The sequence below is a fragment of the Medicago sativa genome, chromosome 2, assembly GCF_051527215.1.
Source record: "Medicago sativa cultivar Bolivia chromosome 2, Bolivia_mono, whole genome shotgun sequence".
Classification (NCBI taxonomy): Eukaryota; Viridiplantae; Streptophyta; class Magnoliopsida; order Fabales; family Fabaceae; genus Medicago; species Medicago sativa.
In genome coordinates this window covers 18,412,236-18,439,257 of record NC_140750.1, presented here as the reverse complement: position 1 = coordinate 18,439,257, position 27,022 = coordinate 18,412,236, and the positions used below count along the sequence as shown (strand labels likewise).

The 27,022-nt window shown below is 33.2% G+C and overlaps 1 protein-coding gene across 4 annotated transcripts; it reads left to right on the top strand.

Moving 5' to 3' along the window:
* The first annotated feature begins 2,478 nt into the window (after nucleotides 1-2,478).
* LOC146945172 (E3 ubiquitin-protein ligase UPL6-like) lies at nucleotides 2,479-26,363 on the top strand. 4 transcript variants are annotated; one of them, XM_085743536.1, is made up of 32 exons: nucleotides 2,479-3,235; nucleotides 3,344-3,415; nucleotides 3,812-3,909; nucleotides 3,986-4,122; nucleotides 4,740-4,851; nucleotides 5,759-5,930; nucleotides 9,002-9,184; nucleotides 9,757-9,906; nucleotides 10,654-10,738; nucleotides 11,412-11,530; nucleotides 11,638-11,912; nucleotides 12,072-12,168; nucleotides 12,447-12,590; nucleotides 13,053-13,136; nucleotides 13,219-13,305; nucleotides 13,505-13,585; nucleotides 13,685-13,810; nucleotides 15,905-16,003; nucleotides 16,162-16,229; nucleotides 16,508-16,574; nucleotides 17,890-18,057; nucleotides 18,143-18,235; nucleotides 18,322-18,396; nucleotides 19,224-19,291; nucleotides 19,964-20,030; nucleotides 21,020-21,166; nucleotides 21,258-21,347; nucleotides 23,547-23,627; nucleotides 24,617-24,690; nucleotides 24,770-24,841; nucleotides 25,287-25,376; nucleotides 26,029-26,363. In XM_085743536.1, the coding sequence occupies exons 1-32, from the start codon at nucleotides 3,077-3,079 to the stop codon at nucleotides 26,093-26,095; spliced, it is 3,507 nt and encodes a 1,168-aa protein (XP_085599662.1). In that variant the 5' UTR covers nucleotides 2,479-3,076; the 3' UTR covers nucleotides 26,096-26,363. The 4 variants fall into 4 exon arrangements, with proteins under 4 accessions (XP_085599662.1, XP_085599661.1, XP_085599664.1 ...); XM_085743535.1 differs by having other exon boundaries at nucleotides 13,466-13,585; XM_085743538.1 differs by lacking the exon at nucleotides 13,219-13,305 and having other exon boundaries at nucleotides 13,466-13,585.
* Nucleotides 26,364-27,022: the final 659 nt, after the last annotated feature.

The following is a 27,022-nucleotide window of genomic DNA, read 5'->3' as shown; positions in this document are numbered from 1 at the left end:
GAGACAACTATTTTTATAAATATGTCAATTATTTTGGGACGAAACAAGTAATACATAAGTATATAATTCATAAACACTTATATTAAGTGACAACGTCCCGTAAGCTTATCTTGGTTGGTATGGGTATTGCAATCTTGCATAATATATACAATACACCACTCCGTCACATTTAAAATGTGTAAGATTCAACCGCCTGACAAAAAAATAAAGTGACAAAAAATGTGTAAAAGTGCTCTTATACTTTAGAACAAAAGAAATAATATAAGCACAATTTTGCATGAAAATTAATTTCATTTTACTTGCTAAATAATGTTCTTATAGAACTTGTTAATACTGCCTTAAACTAATATTGGTGCAAGTGATTGTTGTCAACCAGATGAGTGTTAGAAACACTCTTTTCAATATTTACCGTGACATTTATTTTTCTATTGAGTAAATCAATATGTGAGTTTTGCATTTTAAAAATGAATATCATATAAAATGATTTAACTTATATGAATTTCACTCAATAAAAAAATGTGTATAGAAAATAAAGTGTTGATAGCATTTATATATCAATAAAGAATACATTTTTTTGGTTAAGATTGAGGTACTAAGAAATCATTATTATATCCCCATAGGAAGAAATCAGTTACTATAATAAACAATAAAAAAGAACTAGTTGATTCAGTTCAATCTTTTGCGGTTTGGGAGCAACACATGCAATGATTTCTTTAATTTTATATAGCTAGGTTCCCTCAGGAAGGTATATTAAACTTGCCACTTGTTTCATTTCACATTCAACTTTGCCTCTCCTAACAATTCAACAAGTCAAAAAGGAAAGGATAAATAAATTCGTACCGGAAAAATGGAAGAAAATTATAGTCAAATACGTGAGGCTCTGGGTAGGGTTAGTAATAGGTTAGGATTTGTAAGGTCTAAATTTAATTTGATAAAAAAAATTAAAGCTTAAATCTAACCTCTGACTTGTAAGAGTCGATCATAATTTTACTCGAACGTTTATGTTACATGATAGTTTTAGTATTTTCTTTCATCCTCCCTATTGTATTCACTCTATTATTTTAGATGGGATAAAATAAGTTATATTTTCCTAAACACAAAAGTCTGGTATGACTTGCTAGCTTGTTTAAAAGTTTATTTTATATGAGAGCTATTTTAATAAGTAATCTGATCTAAGTTAAAATATACTAGCGAAATAGAAGATAAATGAGATTAAACTCTCTTTTGATATTCAACATGAACTTTTAAAGAATATTACTATATACGATATCATATTTCAATTCTAGTTTATAAAGGTATCTATACTAATATTATATTAATTAGAAAACGTTACATGTCCTTTTAGTTGGACTAATTAAAGAAGTTGTTTGAAGGTATCTATACTAATATTATACTCCCTCCGTTTCAAAATGAGTGTCGTTTTAGGTGTTTACACACATATTAAGAAATGCAATGATTAAAAGAAAGAGAATGATTATTTTACCAAATTATCCTTATTAACTATTGGTTAGTTTTAAAAGTAATACTTTGGAAGTAGTGTGCAGAGTATTAATTGGAGAGTACAATTGAAAAGAAAAAGTTATTATTGCATTGGAAAGTGAAAGTGACATTCATTTTGAAACAAATTTTTTTTGCTAAAGCGACACTCATTTTGAAACGGAGGGAGTATTAATTAGAAAACGTTACATATCCTTTTAGTTGGACTAATTTAGTTTTAAAAAAAACAAAATATTAATTAAAAAGTGTACATCCAAATATAAAGAATATTATCTGAGGTTTGAATTTTTGCTTTGCCTAGTTGCATACATGCTGCTCCTTCTAGAGGTCTCTCTAATCATTGTCCGATTTTGTTAACTATTGATGAAGAAAACTGGGGGCCTAGACCGCAAAGAATGTTGAATGTTGGGCAGATTAATATGCGATTAGACAATTGTTCTCAAAGAGGCCAATAAAGCAAGCGAAAAAAAAAAGTTGCTTTGGAAATAGGATTTCCCGGATGTTCGGATAGGAATGGTCAATGAGTCAGGTTATAGGAAAAAATAATTCTTCAAAAGAGACACTTAATTTATTATTAAATGTATTATTAAAATATTCAGTCAAAAAAATGTAAAATGGTAATAATGAGGGATTTAGGTGGTATAGTAGCAGCAACATTGAGTAATAGTACTCCCTCCGTCTCACAATAATAGTCGTTTTACCCATTTTTCTTTTTCTCAAAATAATTGTCACTTTAGAATACCAATGCAACATTTATTATTTTTTTCCATTATAATACCCTTATTTATTGAATTTCATCTAACTTAACTACTCCACTAACCACAATTAATAAGGGTGTTTTAGTAAATGATATTAATTTTATCATCAAAATCAACACAACTAATCATTTCCTTAATAACCGTGTATAAATCTTAAACGACTATTATTTAGAGACGGAGGGAGTAAGAACTAATAAGGGATGGGTTAAACAAATCTTTCACGATGCCCCATTATTCTCCTTGTTGTCTTTTCCCAATTTCCATGTACACCTCTGGTCCTCTATTCCTCGTTCGTTGCCCCAATTTTTTTTGTTTTGTAGTTTTTCAAAGCCAATATTAGTACCATCCACCTCTCTAGCATTATTTAATTTTCTTACCCCCTGCTCCTTCTGGTTTAGAATAGGTACACCGTACACCTCCCTATTGAAGTAAAAAAAACTGCAACATATATGGAACTATGAGAGAATTTAGTTAATGACATTAATTTTATGGGCATGATGAATATAGTAATTTTACAAGTCTTTTGTTTTTCTTTGACCATATGTAACTTCTTTACTAATGAAGGGAAGTGTTAACTAACCCTCTCTTAATTTCTTCTGTATTACAGTAAAAACAAACACACGGTTTGTGACTGACAGTGACATCAGCATGCACTTTAATTTCTTCTTTTCCAAGCTTCTTCCTCTTTCACATTTCACATTAGAAAACTAAAGCGAAGACTCCCATTTTTCTCCCTTCTTTTCTAGTGTGTTGTTCAATTCATTTTCTTTTTCTCTTTCTACCATCGGAGAAAAACGAGAGAATCTTCAAGAAATTTAAGAATGATGCCATTCTACAACGGTGATTACTCCAATCGCAGACGTGTCAACTATGGCGGTTACAGTTCAATGGAAAGGGACAGGAGGAATCTTCTAGGAAAAACGCCATCAGGACGCAAACAGTTGCGTGATGAGGAAACTGCTAAGCGCAGGAGGATTGAGGTTTGATTTTCTCTCCTAGACAGTGGTTGAACTTTACGTGTATTTTCTTATGCATTTTTTGGATCTGTGGTATTTTTTCTTCTTTCTAATGCATTGAATCATGACCAGGAAGCTGCTGCACGGCGTCTGGAGAACTATGCTCAACGGCGTCTGGAGAACTTTGCTGCACACAAGATTCAGGTTTTGTCCTGCTTGTGAATGCGTTTGATATGATAATTTTGATTCAATTGTGGGGCTTGAATATTGTAGAATAGTTCAAATTTCTTGTAGTGAAAATTTGTGTTTTTTTTTTTTTTTTATTTTTTTGTGGATTTCCTTTGCTAATGATTGAACTTTATGTGTATTTAGTTATGAATTTTGGATCTGAAATTGTTTTATAATGCATTGGTGATGTGAAATATTTGCTGTTGAATCTTTAGAGTCTTTCTGTACCTCATTTATAGGGTTGTACTGTCTCACGGAGTCACAACCATTTTAAAATCTCCAAAATTGAACAAATTTTTTATTTTCCTCATTTCTGGTGGTGATCTACAATTCATAATTTTCTTGCAAATTGTTGACTGATTCTTGCTACAGAAATGCTTCGTAGCGTTCAAAGTTTTCAGAACAGAACAGTCTAAGCGGCGACAGAAATTTCTTAAAATCTATGGGAAGAACTTACCTGATGTTGACAGGTGAAGATTGATTGCCATTTCTGTATTATTGCAATACTGTTATAGCTAATTTTAATTCCATTTTGTGTGTATTCAGGAATGCTTTTGGTTCAGATTCTGATTTTCTCCAACTGTTCCTCTATTTCTTCAATGTAAAAGAAATTGATGATAATTTAGTTCTTCTGAAAATTTGCCAATTGGTTCTACAATTTGTTGGCAATGTTGACAAGAGTGGTAATTGTTAACCGGTTTTTGCCATTGATTTTTACTGTTTACATTCTAATTTACATTGGTTGTAAGTTTAGGCAATATACTTTGCTGATTTGAACTTCCATTTCTATTTCATTTAATCATTCCATCGCCAAAAAATATTTATATTAAACAAACAACAAGTTCTAAAAGTCATGGGGTAGGCAATCCTAGATACCAAAAGAATATTGGATTTCCATAATGATTTTTTCTGAAGATGTCAAAGGACGTATTATTTATGCATTTTTATGTTGTGTATATTGTCTGTAATCTCCTTTTCCTAAGATATTTTGGATTTATATGAAATAGTATAATGTGGGTATATTTGAGAACCACATTGAGGATAATACAATTAAGGACTTGCAACTAAGCTGGAGAATGTATATCTATCATTCTTAGCTTGCAACTAAGTTGGTTGAAATGTTATGTTAAAACTCTTGTTAACACATCATCTTGATGATGTCTAGAAGGAATGTACTATGCACTTGTTAGAATAAAAGCAATTTGTAATTCTGTAGATTTCTGCCCGCATCCTTATTGTTTCTGCAAAATTTACTTTTGTGAATAAAACTTGATGCAGAGAATTAAAATATATTCTGCAGGTGATGCTTTGAGACTTTTTGCTGGCCATGATTACTCATCTAAATGTGATTTAGTGAACTGCCAAATGACGAAACTTGCATATGTTTGTATTCGGGCACTACATCATGATGGGTTGGTTTTATTTATTTTTATTCATAATTTTCAGGCCTTTGGCTTTTCTTAGTCTATTATCATTTCCTACTCTTTTCTATCATTTATTATTACTTGTAGAATGTCACTTTTTAATTATATATTGAACACTTTTAATAATTTAGAATGGAAAACTTGTGTTACACAAAAAATATATGCAAGAGATATTGTAATAATCAAACATTAACGATCTTTCTGAGTCGACCAATCCTGTGCCTTCATCTAATAACTTAGGAGAACTGGTCTTTGACATGGTATCAAAGGCTCTACATGATCAAGTATCCCTCTGCCCTGTTGCTCATAAATAATTTGAGTCTGAATCACAAACACACATATGTTTAAGTAACCTTGTGTATCATCCAGTTCTATGCCACAAGCCCCGTTTACTTTTGCGAAAACATTTTATATTTCTATTTTTTAAAATTTGTGTTAGTTTTGCTTGCTAACAAATAGATACTAGACTCTTGAAATGAACAATTGTGTGCAGAAACAATGTAAACAACAAAAAGTTGATTTCATTATTTCTCTTTGTCACAATGTTTCATTTCAAGAGTCTCAAATTTTCTTATTAACAAACTAATATGATAACATATTTCTGAAAACGAAAATAGAAAATATTTTCACCAAGTAAACAGGGCCTTAAGTCTTCAAGTACTTTAACTAGAGCACCAAAGCACGCACCTCCTTATTGTTGACAAAATCTTTAAATAATAAGAAACTAATCCTTGGGGGAAAGGTTGCAGTGGATGCTCACTAGACCTGTGCAATGTACACTATAATGGGAGAGAGTTGCATTAGGTGTATGAATCTGGAAGAAGTAATTTGTATTATTCTTAGTTATCCTCACTAGACCTGTGCTATTTTTCTTATATATTACTTTACTTTACAGAAATCAGTTGAAGGATGAACATTTATCGGAGTCTAATGCATCAGATATTCCTTTATTGAAAGTTTTAATACTGTTGATAGATCTCAAACTGCCATGGAGTTGTAAGATAATAGAATATCTCTCTCAATACAAAGGATTTTGCCTACTTGGAGATATTATTCTCAGAGGAAAGGTAACGAGGTTCAATTTCTGTTTTTATTTGTTTGGGTGTTTAGGGTTGGGTAGCTCAACTGGTTTGAGCTAAGGGATAAGGAGTTGGAGGTCTGGATTCAAACCTGAACGACAGACAAAAAATTAATCTAACTGATTACTAATGTTTGCCACTCATAAAAAATGGCTAATCAAGGCAAATAAGGATATCAAGTCAACACATCAACTATGTCTGTACATTATTTTAACGAGTTATCATCAAATGTGAACAGTTTGTTTATTAAATTCTAACTCTTCATTTGAAAACTAAATATTATATTTTCAAGTTATGAATAGTCTATAATCACTAATGTATTTGTATATATGTTATTTTAACCTTAATGGGTCTGACTAGCTAATGAAACTAATGAGCCGTATATACACATTACTATTAATAATAACAATTACTATAAAAAAAATAGTAAAAATGCATTATTTACAACACCTCCTCTCAAGCTTGTGAATTAATATTTAGGGTTAATTATGTTTTTGGTCCCTACAAAATTGCGACCTTGTAAGTTTAGTCCTTACTTAATTTTAATAGCATTTTTAATCCCTACAAAAAAAAATTACTTATAATTTTAGTCCCTGCTAAAATAAATTTTGTTTAATTATCCTTAAACTCTTAAATTTTTTAACGATTCTTTTTATACAAGTTTAGAACACTATGAAAGGTTCATTTACTAAAATCTATAATTTTTTAACATGAAATAAATTTAATATGAATTTTTTAAAACGACAAAAGTTTAAGATATAAGTAACAAAAATATGGACGTAGAAATCAAATTTTTGCGATATTTTTTTCGGAGGACCTTTTAATAACGTTCTTAACACGCCTGTAAAAAATTGTTGAAAAACTTAAGAGTTTAAGCATAAATTAAACAAATTTGGATTGAGTAAGGACTAATATTGAGTGCATAAATTTTTTGTAGGGATTAAAAATGCTATTAAAATTAAGTAAGGACTAAACTTACAAGGTCGCAATTTTGTAGGGACCAAAAACATAATTAACCCTAATATTTATCATTCTCAATGTGTTTGGTTCTATCATGCTGTACAGTGTACTAGTTGATGGGCTATGCTATGCATTTATTATCATAATAGAGTCCCATTGGTTCATCACAATAGTCTCATTTGTCCATCACTCTTTATCGTCAAGTCTTTCGAGATGTTTTTCAGCCATGGGAGTTCACATATCTTTTATGTCATTGTCCTGAACTCTACTTCAACACTGGATTTTGATACCATGTTTTTTTTTTTTACTCTTCCAAGTATCAGGTCTAGTTGATGAAAAGTATATAAGTTTACCAAATAACCCTTGGTACATTTCCTTATCAACCGTAATATCTTCCTTTTATGTTCCCCAACTTTACATTTTGATCAGTTGGTGTACTTGGAGGATTGCATGGTGTCTTGCCAGTCTCTTAGAGAAGATCGGTAATGTATTTTTTTTTTGGGATATGAAAATTCCTTTCAATTCTCAGAAAATACTTCAACTTTCCCAAGGTTTTAATCTCGAATTCCTTGGTGAAGTACTTATGTAACAGTTGTTGCTCCGCTTCATCATCACATGTCACTATATTGTCATCCACATACACCAATAACATTGTTACTCCCCCTGACACGAAGTGTTTGACAAATAAAGTATGGTCTCCTTGGCTTTGTTTCAAGCTCAAACCAATCATACCTTTAGTGAATCTCCCAAACCATACTCGTGGTGATTCCTTTAGTCCATATAAGTCTTTTTTAACTAGCATATGTTGCTTGAAATAGTAAAATTCATTGTATGTTTCCCATTGAAAAAAAGAGCATTTAAGTCTTTAGGTTATGCATTTAGAGAGTTGGACCTGTATTTATTTCTCCTTGTAAACATAACATGTAATTAATTATGCAATGTATATAAATATCATGGTGGCTGAGATGCTGAGTGCTTTACTCGCTCAAGCACATTGAGAAAATTTCTTATTGCAAATTTTACAGCCATCAGAGCTCCTGATTTAAAAGATTCAACTTCTGCAAATAATTCTTGAGAAAATCTGTCTGAACATTTTCTGCTGTCAATGACCCCAACTTGAGGGGGAGTGTTGATTATTCTCTATTTATTAGTATTGATTTTTTAGTTTTTCCTTTCTTGAGAGATTATCTATTGTATATAAATTTGCACAACCTCATTGTAAAATACAAGTTAATCATTCTATGTTACTCAACTAAAATATTCTGTAATTTCCGAACATGTTTATTCTAATGAAAAGGTGCTCCTTTATAGGAGAGAGGGACATTCCATAAATTAAGGATTGATTTTAGGAATTAAAATAAAACACAATAAACATAAAATCAATCATGTAATATCGAAGCTAATAATGATTAAATATTTAAACACTTTTGTTTAGTTGTCTTAACATGTGCAATATTGCACATGTTCGACAAACTCGAATAACAATACTTGCAACCAATGAAAACAACAAACCCATTGATACATTAGTAAATATATTGGTTCAGTCTTAATGACGTACTCCACCATAGAGAGAGCACAAAACAATTTCACTGATGAAGTACAATACAAGATCAAGGTCATGCCATAGAATTTCTCCTTGGCCCCTTGCAATTCCATTATTAAGCCACAGCTACAAGAATCCCCAAGCCTTTCACCACTCTATTTTCGCACAATCCCTTGATCCTCTCAATCTCTCGAATTTTCATTTAATAGGTAGAGAATTTACATGAAATCCTCACATCACATAAAGATACCTCTATGCTATTTATAAGACCCCTGAAACAAGCTGCAACTGAAACGGGAATAACAGAATTCAGTTATAACAGTTTTGTCACCGACTGTGATAACAAAATCAACAACCTGTAGCTAACTGTAATAGACTCCCAGATGTTGCAGTATCAAATGCTACACGAGTTCTACAGCACTCCATTTTAATAAGATTTTGAGACATATCAACACCTTTCATCATAAGTTAATTTGACTTTTTAAGTTTCGTTATGGCATATGATTTTTTTTCATCTATCGGTTATATGCATAACCACTTTAATGATCTACTGCAGGTTATTTCAGAAAAATGTATTGACAGTGAAAAAGGATCATGTTTGGAGCATTTGCGCAATATTGTAAACTGTCACTTTGGTCAGAAATCATGTATCTGTTCAAACAATGATCAAATATATAACTTCTCATCACAGATCCTTAGAAGTCCTTCCTTATTGCGTGTTTTTCCAAACATGAGAAAGGTAGTATTGATATACTAATTATATTTGATGGACGTACTTTCTTTTGTGATAATTAGAATTTAAAGAGAGATATTAATCATATAATTGATATGTATCTATTTTATTAAGGTTCCTTCTATTCCTTTCTATTGAAATACACAATCAAATAATTTAGTGCATAGAACCGTACTTGCAATCTCTCTTTGCTGCAATGGATGGCATGTCAATGTGCAATAAGCTAATATATAACCAAGCACATCCAACCTGGAGGGAAAAGTTTAATATTAAATTTATAACTCATAAGAAACTCAATATTGTGGAACAAAAAGTTATGTACTTCACTATTTGCATAGAGACTTCTGCATAGTATCTAGAATCTAAGGGGGATGGTTTAACTCTAGTTGTGTTTTAGAGAGACATTACTTGTGTTCCTTTTATGTACTTTTTATGTCCACAATAATTATTGTTTCTTTTTTATTTAATCAACCTTCATTCTGGAGTTTCCTTTGTGTGCTTGCCTATGTTCTGGAAACATTTCTTTTTAACTAACTTTGGTAAGTATTCTGAAAAGTTGGATTATTTTGGGTACTCAGATTTTCGCAAGACAAGGCATGATCAGTTTTCTGATCAGTTCTCTTCCTAAGGATGTATCAGATAAACTACTTCCTGCCATTCACCGTCTTATTGGAAATGTATTTGAAACTGGTAAAATTCCTTCGCGTGGACCTGGCATTCCATATGTGGTAAGTTGATTGGTCCCACAATGTGCCATTTGCTCTTAATAGTCTTTGTTTGACATCCTTCGGGTATCTTGTTTTATGTCATCCTCCTGGGGATATATGTTTTTCAATATTGTATAAATGAAGAAATACATTGAAGATAAAATGACAAGATTATATAAAGATTGGAGAAAAAGGGTGTAGGCTAAGCTTGGTTTCTTGATTAGGAAAGAAGGGGGAAGCACAAATAGGTTGAAAAAGATTTAGGGGGCATTTTAAAGAGCTTATTGGGGTTCATCTCATGCCTTAAGCACTTGTGTAGATGTTTGAGAAGTCTTATAAAAATTTAAAAGTAGATTATAATATGCCTATTTGCTGTTTTCAACTTACTTTACTAAGCTTAGAGAAGCAAACTAAGCAGAGTTTTCCCCATCCCCCTCTTCTCACCCCTAAGTTCTATTTTTACTTTGAAAACATGGATTTTTCTGATGTGCACAAGTAAAGTAGTGTTGCACCATGCACAAGTATGTTTTCTACCATTGGATTAACAAGTCTCGTCATATTACATTTGATCCAATGGTAAGACTTATTGATCCAATGACGGAAACAAACTTGTGCACATTGCAAGACCTGTCTCACATTGCAAATGGGTGCTATTGATGTACTGGTGGTGTTGGTTAAGTTGTTTGATCTTTGATGCATTGAAGTCTGAAACGTTTGCTTAAAACCTTGAGTATGTTTTAAAGTTTATTTGTCTTTATTTGTGTTCAGAGCACCATAGACCTTGCAGAGGTTGCTACATTTTTGCTGCCGGCGCAACCGTCTTTGACAAGATCTGATGGCAGAGATAGAAAAAGTATGCTTTCTAATCACAGTTTGGTTTGCATTAAGATTTTCCCTTTCTTTCTAACCTCCTTCATTGAACAATATCAACTTTCTTCCCATTTTGTCGTTATCATTTTTATGGATCAAAGAGGCTAAGGCTATAATATGGACCACCATCATAGGTGGGTCAAAAAATACTGTCGAAAATATTTCTGATATATTTCAAAGTTGTGAATAGGATGAAAGCACTAATTTGTTTAACTACACTATTCTAAACCTAATGAGTTTGATTAATGGGCCAAATACAATTATTAGAAAAAATTACAAATATACATCATTTCAACATTCCTTTCAAGTTGTTGGTGAGTGAATATCTATCACTTTCAACTTGCAAATAAGTTGGTTGAATCGTTTGTTGGTAGGCCCTTTATCAACACATTTGTTAGTTCATGACCAGAAATAATATAAATTGTAGTTATCAAACTACTGTTCAACTTTTTCTATTATGAAGCGTCGGTCAGTTTCTATATGTTTTGTTTGGTCGACCAGAAGCTTCAACCTAACATACGATACTGTCACAGCTTACCTTGTTTCATCATAGTTGATGAATTTAACATTTTTATGCAAATATAGGACATGGTCTCTCTCTCTCTCTCTCTCTCTCTCTCTCTCTCTGTTTTTAAGCTAGTCGTTGTTAATTTCAGATTCTATAATTGTTGAGGAATGTATGACTGGCTATGATGGAGACACAGTAGTAGATCTGGATGCAAAATTGCTTCAACAAATTTGTAATTCCATAGATATATACCTATTTCCGAACCTGGTATGTCATCATGCAAATGAATTTTGTATCTCAAGTGCCATCGAAATTTTCCATTACCATTTTTATGGAAAAACTGATGGTGAATTGTCACTTCGTGACCTGTGCAGACAAATAAATTTTTTACGGAGAATTATAATGCCAAAGAGCCATGTGATAGGAAGGTTGTAGCTGTTGGTGCAGTTTCTGCATTTTTATATGTTATCTTCAATACATTCCCATCTGAAAGGATTTATCTTGAGCTTGAGGTCGCCTATAAAAGTGATTTTATTCCAGAGCTTTGGGAGTTTATGAAACAGTGCCATGAGGGAGGAAAGTTGTCATCTTTGTCTGATGGAGCCACTGTTTGGCTGTTACCTCTGGCTGTATTTTGTTCTGTCTACAAGTAAGACTTTAGTACTGTTGACTTGTTTAATAAATACTTGTATTAATGTATGAATTATAGCCTATGTGCCCATGGTCGTTCAATTTTTTTTAGATCTATTCAAAGTCTTGTTTCAGCTTGATGATTGAGGTATATGTATATCTTTTCATTTTTGGTCAGCAATATGCTTAAGATACTTGATAATGAGAAATTTTATGAGCTGAAGAAACCCTTATCACTGAAGGATATCACAAGCCTCATTATTCTGTTGAAGCAGGTAATGTTTTAGGAATAAATTATCTATTTATGAAAATTTGTTGAGAATTCTGAGATTGAAATCCTTAGTCCTTAGGAAAGAAGTTCATTAATTGTTTACTGAAATGGAACATTTTCTTCCTTTCACTTTCAGTTTATGTACCCACTCGTATATATTAATACATTCCAAAGAACTGGAGAATTTAGTTGGCCTGGCCTGTAATATTACTTACGTTCCTTCATACAAATGTAACATTTGTGTAGTTACAGTTAATTTAAGTAATTTCGCTCTTTCTGCAGACTCTGTGGCAACTACTTTGGGAGAATCACACCTCATCTTCTAACTCGGTTCGATCTCTTCCAGTTGGGACAGGCAATAAAATGCTGTCTGTTGAAGCCATTCAACAGGAGGTTATCAAAGCAGCCTCTGAGCTGCTGTCCCAGGTAGAACAGTGGAAACAATCTCAGTTGTTGTACATCTAGTTTTAATGCTTCTTCTCCATTGGGATAAAAGGCTGCCATGGTATTGTGATATTTTGTTTATCTTCAAAAGCTTCAGTTGCTATATTGATTTATGTTTCCTCTCCATTGGGATAAATCCTGAAAGGTTGTCAGGAGGATATTGTGATATATTTTATTTTTATCTTCAAAGGCATCTCTTAGTGCTTTCCTTTGAGGATCTGTTATTGTTTATCGCTTCTACGGGGCCATAAATTCTATCAGAGATTGGACAGCCTTAGTTACTCATTTTTTATTCTTTTTTCTTATTCCATTTGGAAGGATATCTTATCCTTCCTGTAATTGTGATTTCACTCCTTTCTCACTAATAGTACTCACAAGCATGTGCATATAAATCGATTATTTTTTATCTTATTCATAACCTGACTTCTGAATTTTTTCCCTTAGCTCCAAGATTGGAACAACAGGCAAGAATTTACATCTCCCGAAAACTTCTATGCTGATGGGGTGAATGACGATTTTATCTCTCAGGTATGTTCCCTCCCTACTATTGTTTTTATGGCCAAATGATCGGGAATCTTAATTTGGTAGTTATATAATCTTTTCTCCACAGGCTGTTAAAGAAAATACACGAGAAAATGAAATTTTAAAGCAGGCCCCTTTCCTGATACCATATCCAATCAGAGTTAAAATATTCAATGTAAGAATTTTGACTTCTTCAGATGTCGATTATGTTTGTGTTATTGATTTAAAATGAATTGAAAAGCAGTTAGAAGCTTTTGGATTTTGTGAATATCACATCTCACTGATGTGTTTCATATCATATGCTTGACTACCGCCGCCTATTATTGTTTCATCAGTCTCAAAAAGATGTTGATAAGACTTCTAATGAAAACCGGATCGAAATAAGACGTGGTGATACTTTGCCAGATGTTTATAATAAAATGAGTCACTTGAAAGAAGATGATCTTCGAGGAAAGGTGATGTTCTTTCCTAGGTCTACCCTTATGTTTATTAACCATTGCATGCCTTTTGGCCTTTAAGGGAACTTGTGAATCATCTTTTTATGCAATTTTCAGATTCGTGTGACTTATGTCAATGATCAAGGAGTTGAAGAAGCTGGAATAGATTTAGGTGGATTATTCAAAGATTTCATGGAGAACACCATACGGGATTACTTTGATGTGCAGTATGGATTATTCAAGGTCATATGAATTTTATTATTATTATTATTATTATTATTATTATTATTATTATTATTATTATTATTATTATTATTATTATTATTATTATTATTATTATTATTATTATATATTGCTCACCCAATTTTGAATACAAACCCATATGACAGCGAGAAGTTCTTCAAAGACACCAAATTTTGTTGTTTTAGCACCAAATTAGTCTATTGACCCGCATAGCCCCAATTTTATGATTTTACTTATAAAAAAACTCATAATTTAATTTTAACTTCAGATCAGCTAAATGAAATTGAAGTAAGAAAATATAGAGAAAACCCATTTGGGATTGGCCTAGTGGTTGGTTTGGGATCTTGGAGTTTGCTCCTCTCAAGGTCTCAGGTTCGATTCTCTCTGGTGCCAATTTCGGTGGACTAAGTCCATACAGAGCTTGCCCTGTCTTTAAACGGGCCCCCCACAAGTGGGCGGTGGGATTGGTCCCCTCAGATTTGTTGGTTCTTGGATCGGATACCGAGATTAAAAAAAATGTAGAGAATTTCCTTACAAATTGTGTGCAGAAAAGGGTTGTGTGACACATGGACTTTTCATCAATACATGGATTTCTCATACATAGATCTGAAAAATAAAGCTTTAAATCTTCACCCAAACACCACTATTGATGATGTGTCGGCCCCTGTGTATCATTAATCCAATATTAATCTTCACCCAAACACCACTATTGACGATGTGTTGGCCCATGTGTATCATTAATCCAATATTTTTAGTTCTTCTTGTTAAAGAGTCTCACATCGGACAAAAGATGGCCTAACCATGTGTTTATAAGCGGACGCAATCCTCACCTCAAAAACCGGTTTTATGGGGTTGTGTTAGGCTCAACCACGATTTCCAAGACTTCTAAAACACATTGCTATGTAACAAGAAAAAGAAACAGAAGAAGAGAGAGATGGGCAGAGAAGCGGTTGCGCCGCCGTGAGTAGAGAGATGCGGTCGCGCTGCTGTGAGTATAGAGACGGGTGGAAGACGAAGAAATGGAGGGACAAAGAGATATGAAAGAAGAAGTAGCAGCAACCTGGAAACAAGGGGATGCACATGTGTATTGCGAATTGTGTATTGCGAATTTGTCACATGATCCAATTAACCTATGTTTTAACCTCAACCCTTGATTTTAAGACTCATGTTCATTCCTATCATTCTCACATATAATTGTCATTCTCGTGTGATATGTTCCTTATACACACACAGTGTGGGTGTGTTTTTGTCCTTATTTACCTAACCATACAACAATGATATTTCAGTCAAATAATGTAAAATTCTATATTACTAATATAGGGTTAGGTATATAAGGACAAATATAGCCAAGTAGCATTACTTTGAAGATGTGTGCATTACTTTGAAAAACAAACAATACTTTGAAAATCAAATAATGAAGAGAATGTACCGTTCATGTGCTTTCACGCTTCACCTAGTAGCATAAGCTTTTAAGAGAGTTAGTTCATGATGTGGTATCATGGCCTCTATGACAGTAGTCTGGGTCTATGCATTGTTAATGCTCCATAGCCCCAAATGGCTCTTGTGAGAGGATGTGTTAAAAATAAAACAATGTGCATTCACCTACGAGTTTAAGTATTTTGAACAGTTGTTTTATCACAAAAACCATTGATGACCCTCTACAAAATAGGATTAGCTTCCACAAGATTCTGTCTGTTAAAATGTGATAGTACATTCAGCATATTGGCCAAGCATGGGCACCAAATTGAAGCTTTTTAATTTATTCTTGAATGCAAATATAGTTGCAGTGGGGGGGTACTGGTTAGAGTGTAACTTTAAAAAGGGTGAAACTTAAAGATGGATTCCAGGATTCCAGAGAGAGTAAATAATATTTGCAGTTGTTTACTAAAGTTTGACAAATAACCATATTATTGTGTCTGTAACAACAACCAAAGAGTCTGGTCCGTCACTGAAGATATTAGGGAAATAAGTAAGCTTTGAAGTGTTAAAACTTCTGATCCTAAAACGTGCTGGCTTATACTCATTCCTTGATATTCCATATATTTTTACTTTGAAATTTATTGATTATGGCCATCTGAACATCAATTCATCCAGGAAACAACGGATCATTTGCTTTATCCAAATCCTGGATCTGGAGGAAAACATGAACAACATCTCCAACTTTTCCACTTCCTTGGCACTCTTCTTGCAAAGGTATGTTTTTCTCCCGTTTATCCCCTGTCCCTTTAATAAAGTGGGGCCTTGCATGTGACTGAAACTACTGACATATGCTATTAATTATGCCTTTTTTTTTTGGTTACCTATACTGATTGATTGAAACTGAACTTCACTCTAAAATGTTACATTTCCAGGCAATGCTCGAAGGGATTCTTGTTGATTTACCATTTGCTACATTCTTTTTGAGAAAATTCAAAGACAAGTAAGACTTAAGGTGTCTTTTTGGAAAGCTTCATGAGTTTCCATGCATATGCTCAAATTTAGATTGTTTGCTGCTGTTTAAGTTTCACAAATGAGAATTGGTAGCATTCATGTAATCCCTGGCTGGTGGTGGATGTTTTGTATTTCTTAAAATGAATTCGTTTTGTGCACTTCTTTTAGAAATGTGTTTCCTTGATTGTAGCAAATGAGTCATCTGTTTTGTTATTTGGCAAACCTATAATTTCTGCTTTCTTACACCCTGTTGTACTCTTATATCAGGAACGACTATTTAAAAGACTTGCGTTCGTTCGACCCTGAATTATATCATCATCTTATCTTTGTAAAGGTAATATCATTTCCTTGCATCTGCCTCATTCTTGAGAAAACTCTAATTATATCCATTTAAGTCCTCCAAAGATGTCAGTGACAATGCATAATCCTCCATTAATTGTCAACATTAAATTGGCCCCTAAGTGTGACTTAATGCTGTTAGATTTCTTCTATGGACTGATCTGTGGCACATGTTGAGGACTGGTCTCACGGATCTTGGAATGGAGGACCAACCTCACAACACACACACACACACACACACACACACACACACACACACACACACACACATCTGAATAAACTAGAATATGTATTATATGCTTTAATAAACTTACATAGTGAGGGGAAACGTGGTAACCCAGTTTCGAATCCAGAATTCCACAGTTTACAGCTGTACTTGAATTATGTACAAGCTAAAGAAAACTAATATGAATAAAACATAATTTGATACAATTTTTTATAGTATAAATGTAGGAGTTATAGGTTTTTATGCAAAGAATGAGAGCCAAGCCAGCAATAAAAATCTTAAACTGGGATTATGGTTTTATGATATGAAAGTCTAAGCACTAACCCCTATTAAAATTAATACTAATTTCCTAATTCAAGTTAAATGAAAAATAATAAAATATAAAGAGCTATTGAAACCAATCTCAAGAGATTATCCAAGATATTCTAATTCTAAGTTACTCTAATACCGTCCCTCATGCTAAAGCTTACTAAGTTTTGCACTAGATAAAGTATAATACAGGCTCCACAAAAATGTATGGAAACGAAACTTCAGGCATGTTGAAGAGTTACAGAGATGAGCATTTCTCTCATCTGAGTTTCTGTATTTTGGGCCTGTTTGTTTTGGATTTTTTTTTTTTTAAAATCTATTTTTAACTGAAAAATCACTTTCTTTTTTTGTATCGTTTGTTTCAGATTTTAAAAAAAATTATTTTTAGCCTAGTAGCTTTTCCAAAATCTTTTTTTTTTTTTCAAAAGCAAGGAACTCAAGTGCAATAGCTCCAAATCTTAAAAAATGATTTTTATGATAGTAAACAAACAGAAATAGCTTCATATTTTTTTAAAAATATCTAAAATAATATCTCTAGATTCTTTTAACCCAAAATCTTTTTTTTTTTAAAGCTGAAACAAACGCACCCTTTATTTCTCTGCTCTCTCACTCTTTCTCACCTCTCTCTCTCTCCTCACTTTCTTCTCACAACCTAACATACCCTATATGATCTTCAGGTTAGAGGGCTTTGTAATAAAATTACTATATTACTATGTGAATAAGCATCAATTATATTTTGGCATTCTGTTCTCATCGATTCTGTTTTGATTAACAGTTTTACAAGCCTGACATCTCGGAGTTAGGACTACACTTTGTTATATTAGATAATGAATATGAAGAGGGGTCAGCAGAGCTGTGTCCAAAGGGAAAGAACCTGCGTGTCACAAAAGAGAATGTCATTACTTATATCGATCTTGTAGCCAATCATCGCTTGAATTATCAGGTAAAGTACATATATTTATTTGAATTGCATTTCTTGATGCCAGTGAATTTAAGTATCCATTACATAAACACAATAATGTTTTCAGACACGCCAACAAAGTTCTCCTTTGCTGAGAGAATCTCAGCAACGTACTGATCAGAAGAAGTGGATTGATCAGTTTGATGAGCATAAACTTCAGGTTCTCTTATAACTTAATTCACTTTTAGGCTTCTACAACTATTTTTCCTACATTTTTAATTTCTGCTCTTGCATTGTGCTGTTTAGGATCTGTTAACAACCGAATGCATATCATTTTCTCTTGCATGTCATAATATATCCTTGCCACTGCTCGAGAGATGGGTATATAACCATGTTTGGTCTCTCTTTGCAAATCATTTTCCTAATGATGAGTAATTATAATATTAGAAGTATGATTTCACTTATCTCTGCTTCTATGCCTGAGTTTTGACTTCTCTTGAGCCGAGACTGTCTCTGATTTCTTTTCTTGTTTATTTTCTTCATTTGAATGAAATTTTCGTCTCATTGTGCACTGTGAAGATTCTACTCTGTGAGTTAAGAAGACCATATTTAACAAAGTACTTAAATAATTATTTTGTTATGTCTATGTCGACTGTAAACTAGTTTGTTTATAATCTTATTTCATATGTGGATTGTTGTTTATTTTGTATGTGACACTAAAAAGGTAGTCAATATTGTTGAACTCAATATCCTACCTAAGAGCCATAGGGGATGAACGATTGTAACTTGATGGATTGTGAAACGGATTGTGGGATCCTATCTAAAATACATATACCTATACTTATATGCATGCATAAGACATAACTTAAGACAAGGAAAATAGACTTTGAATCACAACATTAAACTAAACTTAAATTGAAAAATTAATCAAAAGAGATATTTAAATAAAATTTATATTTATGTATATCAAATAATTAATTTATACCTAAATGATAAAATAAAGGAGGCTTCCTCTGGATAATTAATCCTCTAACGATTTATATTTAGATATATATGCATATATAAATGACATGCACACTACGTACACACTGCTTTCAAATATAATCTGTTTTAAAAATTGGATCTTCTGGTTTGATAGATTGAAACTGAACTAAAAATTGGATCTGCTGGTTTGTTTGATTGAAACTGAACTTCACTCTCACATTCAGGCTATGTTCGAAGAGATTCTTATTGATTTACCATCTACTGCATTCTATTGGAGAAAATTTAAACAGCAGTAAGTCTTAAGAGTGTCTTTTTCGCCTGCTTTGGGGAGTTCTTTTTTATTAAAATTTATATTGTTTAATGCTCAAAATCCCGAGTTTCCATGCATATTCTTAGAAATCGTGGTTGGGCCTAGCACAACCCCACAAAACCTGCTTGTGAGGTGAATATTGCCCCCATTTATAAACACTTATTCAGGTCATCTCTTGTGGGGCACTTTAACACACCCTCTCATGCCCATTGGGCTTCGTGCATTGATATAAATGGTGGGTGGCTCAATAGCGGAAATCTGATAGCAGGTAGGTGGCCCAACGGATCTTGGAGGAGGATCTGATAACATCTTAGAAATCGTGGTTGGGCCTAACACAACCCCACATAACAAGGTTATGAGGTGAGGGTTGCCCTCACTTATAAACATTTATTTAGGCCATTTCTCAACCGATGTGTGACTCTTTAACACATATATTTACTTACAGCTATTGTGTGCTGATGTTTAAGTTACACAAATGAGACTTGGTAGCATTCATGTAATGCTTGGATGGTGGTGGAAGTTTGTATTTCTTGAAATGAATCCTTGATTATAGCAAATGAGCTATATGTTTTGTTATTTTAGCTAGAGATTACCATACTATATGGGGAAGCTATGCTTCCTACTTTCTTACACCCTTTCTTACTCATATATCAGGCACAACTATATGAATGACTTGATTTCTTTGGACCCTGAATTATATAATTCTCTTATGCATATAAAGGTAATATCACTTCCTACTTTCTCATGACATCTATATCTCATTGTACTATTTACATCTGAAAAGAATAGACTATAACAAAATGAAAGCTAAAAATATATTTTTTTCTGATTGGGAATTGATTTACTTTTGCTAGTTACATGATTGCAAAGAGATTTCGCACAATATACATGGATTGTTTATGGTTGCACTTTTTTTATTTTGATGTTGACATAGTGTCAAACACATACTCAAATAAACTCAAAGAGAGGGGAAATGTAGTGACCCGGATTCAAACCCAGGATTCCACAGTTTACAGTTGTACTTGCCTATGTACAAGCTAAAGAAAACTAATACGAATGACTTGATCCAATTTTTTATATTATGAATGTTGGAGTTATAGGTTTTTATACAAAGGATGAGAGCCAAGCCAACAGTAATAATCTTAAATTGAGATTATGGTTTTATGATAGAAAAGTCTAAGCACTAACCCCTTTATAAATTAATACTAATTTCCTAATTTAAATTAAATGAAAATCGTAAAATATAAAGAGCTATTGAAACCAATCTCAAGAGATTATACAAGATATTCTAATTCGAAGTTACTCTAAGATTTCACCCGAAGATTGTGAGATATTTTCCATATACTCTAATACTGTCTCTTATGCTGAAGGTTACTAAGTTTTTACACTAGACACAAATGAGCCCTAAAAAGCAAAGCATAATATAGGCTCCACAAAAATGTATGGAAAAGAAACTTCAGGGATGTTGAAGAGTCAAGAAATGAGTTTTTTCTCTCATCTTGTCTGAGTTTCTATACTCTATTTCTCACACGTTTCTCTGTTCTCTCTCTCTCTTGTCGCTTTCTTCTCACAACCAAACATACCCTATATGATCTTCAGGTTAAAGTTAGGGTTTGTAACAAAGTTACGATATAACTATGTGAATGGGCATCTTCGTTTTTCTTAGTGAGTGTCTCACTCTGTTCTCGTTGATTCTGTTTTGACTAACAGAATTATGAGGGTGACCTTTCGGAGTTAGACCTATGTGGAGAGAAGGAAGAAGAGGAGCTGCTTCCAGGCATAAGGAACCTGCATGTCAAAAAAGAGAATGTCATTATTTATATCGATATTCGAGCCAATTATCGCTTGAATTGCCAGGTAAAGTACATATATTTATTTGAACTTGAATTGCACTTCTGGATGCCAATGCATTTGAGTTTCCATTACATAAACATCATATTGTTTTCAGATACGCCAACAAAGTACTCATTTCTTGAGAGGATTTCAGCAACTAATTAAGAAGGATTGGACTGATATGTTTTGTGAGCATGAACTTCAGGTTCTTTTATAACTTAATTCGTTTTTAGGCTTCTACAGTTATTTTTTTCTCTTTACTTTTATTTTAATTTTTGCTCTTGCATTATGCTGTTAAGGATCTGTTTAACAACCGAATGGATATCATTTTCTCCTGCATGTCTTAATATCCTTGCTGCTGCTAGAGCAGAGTAACATAATTCGTTGGTTCCATTGGAGAACCGCGAATTGGTTCGCGCGAACCGATTCGCGGTACTTCCGCGTACTGGTTCGCCGGAATTCGCGTGAAAATTCGCAGCCGCAAGCGTACCGGAGTATCCGCAGAAAATCTGGAAAAATAGATCTAGAAATAGGGAAGACATAGTTTCTGAAAGTCATGATGAAAAGGAGGAAATAACGATTTTGTATGAGAAGAAGGAAGAGGCAGAAGCTAGATCTTGAATCTGGAAAAAGAGGAGCCGCTGCTGTTTGGAGAGGAAGAAGATGACTTCTGATTTCTGAAATTAGGTTTTTTTCATTGGGCCTCTGGATTCTGGACAAGTAAATGAGCCTTTGTTTGGACTATTTGTGTTAAAATATAATGAAGTTACAATTCCTAATCATACCCCCTTTCACAACAAATTATAATCTTACCCATAATAGTGTACCAATTAATACATTAGCGCGTACCGCAAACCAAAGTAGCGTACCGACTAAGGATGCGTACCGCGTACCCGAACCCGTACCACGTACAGAAGCGAACCACGAATTATGTGACTATGTGCTAGAGGGATATGTATATAACCATCTTTGGTCTGTAGTTTGCAATTCATTTGCCTAACGATAAGTATGACATATTCTATTAGATTTTTAGAATGGGTGTAACTCATCCTTACAAAACTGGCTTGTCTGTAATATATGTGAGACTTGGTTTTTCCATTAACTTCTCTTGAGCTGAGGCTATATCTGTCTCTGATTTCTTTTCTTAATTTCCTTCATTAACAAAGTAATGAAATAATTATTTAGTTCTGTCTATGTGAGACTTGGTTTTTCCATTAACTTCTCTTGAGCTGAAGCTATATCTGTGTGTGTATATGTGTGTGTGTGTGTGTGTGTATATATATATATATATATATATATAACTTATCTTAATTTTTCATTATGTTTATCTTAATTTAATATCCAGTGTACTATATAATACTAATCCAAAGGGTATAAAAGGTATATGTTCAAGATAGAGCTTCACTTACATTCTTTGGATTAGACACAAAAGACTAAGAAGAAAGACAGGCATAATGAAAAGAGATAAACTATGATAACTTAAAATGTCACAATGATGAGAGGGATTCTATCTTGAACATAAACCTTTTTGAAGTCCAATAGGAAGATGGAACTTGAGAGGCAATGCCAAGTTAGTAGTGTTGGAGCAATTCGATTCAGAGGAGAGCGGCATCCCCATCACTAGCCGGTGGTGAAGAAGTAGGTGAATGGTGTGGGTACACCCACCAAGGATGTTGGGAGGTGGTTCTTCTGGAACATGAGACAACTCTGGATGGTGAGAGTCAATTGTTACAGCAAGTAGGCAAAGCAGTAAGACTAGAAGTAAGGCAGATTTAGAAGTGAGTGGAACAGAATCAAAGAAGGTAACATTGGCTAAGACTAGATAATGGCAAAGAGTAGGAGAGTAACATTTGTAATCCTTTTCAGACCGAGTGCAGCTTAAGATGATACACTTGTAGGTGTGAGAGTTTATTACGATTTGGAGTAAGATATGAACAAAACATAGACCCAAGGGCAGGGGTAAGAGCATCATGTTTATAAGGGTACAAGTAATAAGCACAATGTCACCCCTAAATCTAATCCATGAGACTTACTAGTAATTGTGCATAAAACTAAATTTATGTTTATGACTTGTTCTTTTCATCATACATCATTTAATTGTTCTTTGTTTTTCCTTCTGGAGGGTTGGCTCTATATGTTAAAAATGGCATCTCTATCCATTGGTTTCACAATTTCTTTCTTATGAAACTTCTTATACAAATAATAGCTGAAAGCCTTGATTTGTTGATGCAGACTTATTTATTTGTTCACACTAAATTTCATTAGTCTGCTGATTTTTGTCTCATTTTACTGCCAATTTTCTGGGGATCAATCTTCATAATTCTTCAACAAAAAAAAAGAAATCATGTTTGATCGTGTCTTATGTGATTTAATACCCAGCTTGCTTGACGGTTTTTTTCCACAGCTTCTGATATCAGGGTCACCTGGCAGCTTGGATGTTGATAATTTGCAGCAGCATACAAAGTATGAAGGAAACTATCATAGTGTAAGCTTTCTGGAAGTTATGTGGATTTAGTCAATCATACCTGAGCTAGACACAATTAAATGATACTCTAAATGAAAATCCATCACAAATTGATTTTTTCATATCACAGTCATTAGTTATTATCTTGACTATATTCCCAATTCTCATTTTTATTTGGGATTTGGAGTCTTGTTAGTGTAAATAAGTGTTAGTGCTTCATTTTTTTATGAAGTTACCGATCATCTTTCAAAAGTCTCTAGTCTTTCTCTTCATCTTTCAAGATGATGATCATTCTAGTTATCTGGCTAGGCTATCTTTCTAGGAAATTCTTTTTGGCTTCTCCAGCGTCCTTGTTATTTCTTTTAATTGCAGAGAAATGCATTATTTCTTATAACAAGCTAAATCTTAGAAAGCTTTAGTTTGAGGGGGAGTATTAGAATATATGAAATATCTAATATCTTGATATTATGTTTAGCATATTTTAAATTATCTCATGGGATTAGTTTCTTATCTTAGAGTATCTCTTATGATTAATTTCCATATACTTAGTTATCATCATAATTGGTTTCTTGATTTTCTTATTTATTTAGGATTAGGAGTCTTGTATCCTATAAATAAGGATTAGTGTTTAGTCTTTTGTGTAAAACTCGTGAGTTCAACACACGTTGGATTAATTGTGTTTATAGTTGCTTCTTGTTTCAGGGGAATCGCCATCTGCAACTCCTTTTCTCTATTTCTTTGACATCGGAGGATATCTTATCATCCCCCAAATTTCATGTCCTCTCTTTCTTTATAGTGAAACTTTATATATAGGTTTGATAAAAAAAATATAAAAAGGTGTTTGTTGATCGTGTTACATGCATATGTATTTCCTGCATCTTGTCTAAATATCGTTAGTTATAATTTTTCATGTCATTAACTCACGATGAGAAAGGGAAAGTCACCCTTCTGGTCTTGAATCAACTTCTTTCTTAATTGACTCTTTTCTGACATATGATTTATTCTGATAGGCACATCCTGTGATTATGATGTTCTGGGAAGTACTCGAAGGTTTTTCAAAGGAAAACAAGGAGAAATTCTTAAAGTAAGCTAACATAGTTATAGGATTTAGTGTCTCTTTTTTACCTGTCTTGGTATGAATAATAAATTTACCGTCTTTACAGGTTTGTGACAAGTTGCTCTCGAGGACCGTTACTAGGATTCCAATATCTTAAACCTCTGTTTTGCATTCAAAGGTGAATGTGTCTTGCTAATCAATAGTCTCGGACAATGGTTTAAAAATCAATTACTCCTTCCATCTCAAAATAAGTGTCACATTTGATCATTTCACGCAGATTTGAAAATATAATGAGTGAAAGAGATAGAAGATGATTTTACCAAATTATACTTATTAACTGTTGGTGTATTCTAATTATCATAAATGCAAAGTGAGAATATATAATTAATTGGAAGTGATGTACATAGTATTAAGTAGGAGTATAATTGGAAAAAATAAATTAAAATTGCATTGGAAACTAAAAGCGACATGGAAGATATAGTATTTACCAATAATAATTTTGAATCCTTAATAGTTTCCTAATCGATACCAATAATTGAGTCCAATTGTGTTTCCCATAATTCTTGTATGTGTTATAGACAAAGGGATTGCTGGGTGTAACATTCTGACTTTACTCTTTGTAGGGCTGGTGGTAATTCTAATGAGGATGCTCGGGACAGATTACCAACAGCAGCTACCTGTATAAATCTGTTAAAGCTTCCACCATATGAAAGGTTTGTACCAGTGGTACTAACTACTAACTTGTCTTTGTAGTTTGCAGTACGAGCATGGAACGTTATATTTTTGTCTACTGTTAAGTGTTATAGATCTCAAGAGTGGTCATGAAATGAAGCTATTAAAACTGATTATACTCACATGAATAATGTGAAAAAATATGTTTTGTAAATTAACGAAATTAATTAGTGGGAGTTAGTGACAAAGGTCTTACCATTTAAATGTGCCGTTTTGTGTTACTTGTAGAGGCAGGATTAAGTTTTATGATGAACCTATTACATGTATTAGAAATGCATAGGAGTGATGATAGTTAATTCAATGAAATACTTTTGTTGTTGAGCATGAAATATTTGACGTCAATTTTAGTTCATATATTGTCCATACGATATGACAGTTTACGGCAAATTTTTAAGTAAAGGGAAGATGAATCTCTGGTTTTGAATTGCAGTAGTACCATTTTCAGTTGAACTTCCCTGAATTAGCCTTGATTCTGTAGTTAGGATTTTATTATCTTGTATCTATTTGTTTCTGCAGCATTTTTATCTAGTACGTTTTTACTGTCGTTTTGCTTCTTGCTTTGTGGGATTAGCCTCTGTGAAAGTTGGTTTGTTAACTATATTCCCTGACAAACAAACTCATGTTTATATGCAGTAAGGATCAGCTCAAAACCAAATTACTGTATGCCATAAATGCTGATGCTGGCTTTGATTTGAGTTAAAAGGAGGCATTGCAGCAATTTCCCTCAATAGATAGTCTTCTCCTGTCCTCGTCCGTGTGGATGCTTACGAGTCTTTCTAGAGACCCTATCATCATTAATAATTTATAAATTGTTTGATCTATTTGAATTTTTTGGGAATGAGAGTACTGTGATATGTTATTTTGTTTTAAATTACTCTTAATTTTTTTAAAAATTACCAGAAGAGATTGTATTTGTAACACACATATTCACTTATAAAGGATATTGTGAGATTATTTTTAGAGACACAGATTCCGCGGGCAAAACCATGATCCTCGTCTTCATCCCCCCCAAAAATTTCTAAAGCATTTTCTCTCCTTCCCTTTTCTTGCAGAGCCAAAAGTGGGATGTCCCGTTGGGATCCCCGCTCATTGGGGGCAAATAGACACCGTTATCTTTTATTTTGTTAGGTAAGTGAAAAGGAGGGAGGATTTTTTCACTAGTTATATTATTATGTCATATTTTTACAAGTGAACGATGGTTAGAAAGTTTAATTTCATGATAATTTTTATGTAAGGAAAAACTCATTGTAGTTGTTGTGCATATGGAAGGTAACATTTTAGCTGATGTAGTGAAGGATTTGAAATTGAGCAGAATATTAGGATCACCGAAGCCTATGATCCTTGTCTTTGACATCCCATATTTAATAAAGATTTGTAATTGGAATGCCCAATAGCTATTTTCGTCGAGTCGTCGAGATACCATGTCAAACTCAGAGAGATGAGGGTAAAAAATTGTGGCCATATTTGCTACAATATTCTCATTTATAGTGTTGATAAAATCTGTAACTTCTATCTACATCTAGAATGTTTATGCTCCCTCAAAAATAATCTAGAATGTTTATGGTGGTTGCTCTTTCATGCTCAAATTCACATGCTGATCTACTAAAGTATCATTTGATTCCATCAA

What these genes read in the sequence shown, in the direction of transcription:
- LOC146945172 (XM_085743535.1), top strand. Translation starts at nt 3,077, where the DNA reads ATGATGCCATTCTACAACGGTGATTACTCCAATCGCAGACGTGTCAAC. An exon ending in TTTTTCCAAACATGAGAAAG is followed by an intron (nt 9,185 to 9,756) that starts GTAGTATTGATA and finishes TTGGGTACTCAG; the next exon opens with ATTTTCGCAAGACAAGGCAT. An exon ending in TTTGTGAGCATGAACTTCAG is followed by an intron (nt 21,348 to 23,546) that starts GTTCTTTTATAA and finishes TTTTTTCCACAG; the next exon opens with CTTCTGATATCAGGGTCACC.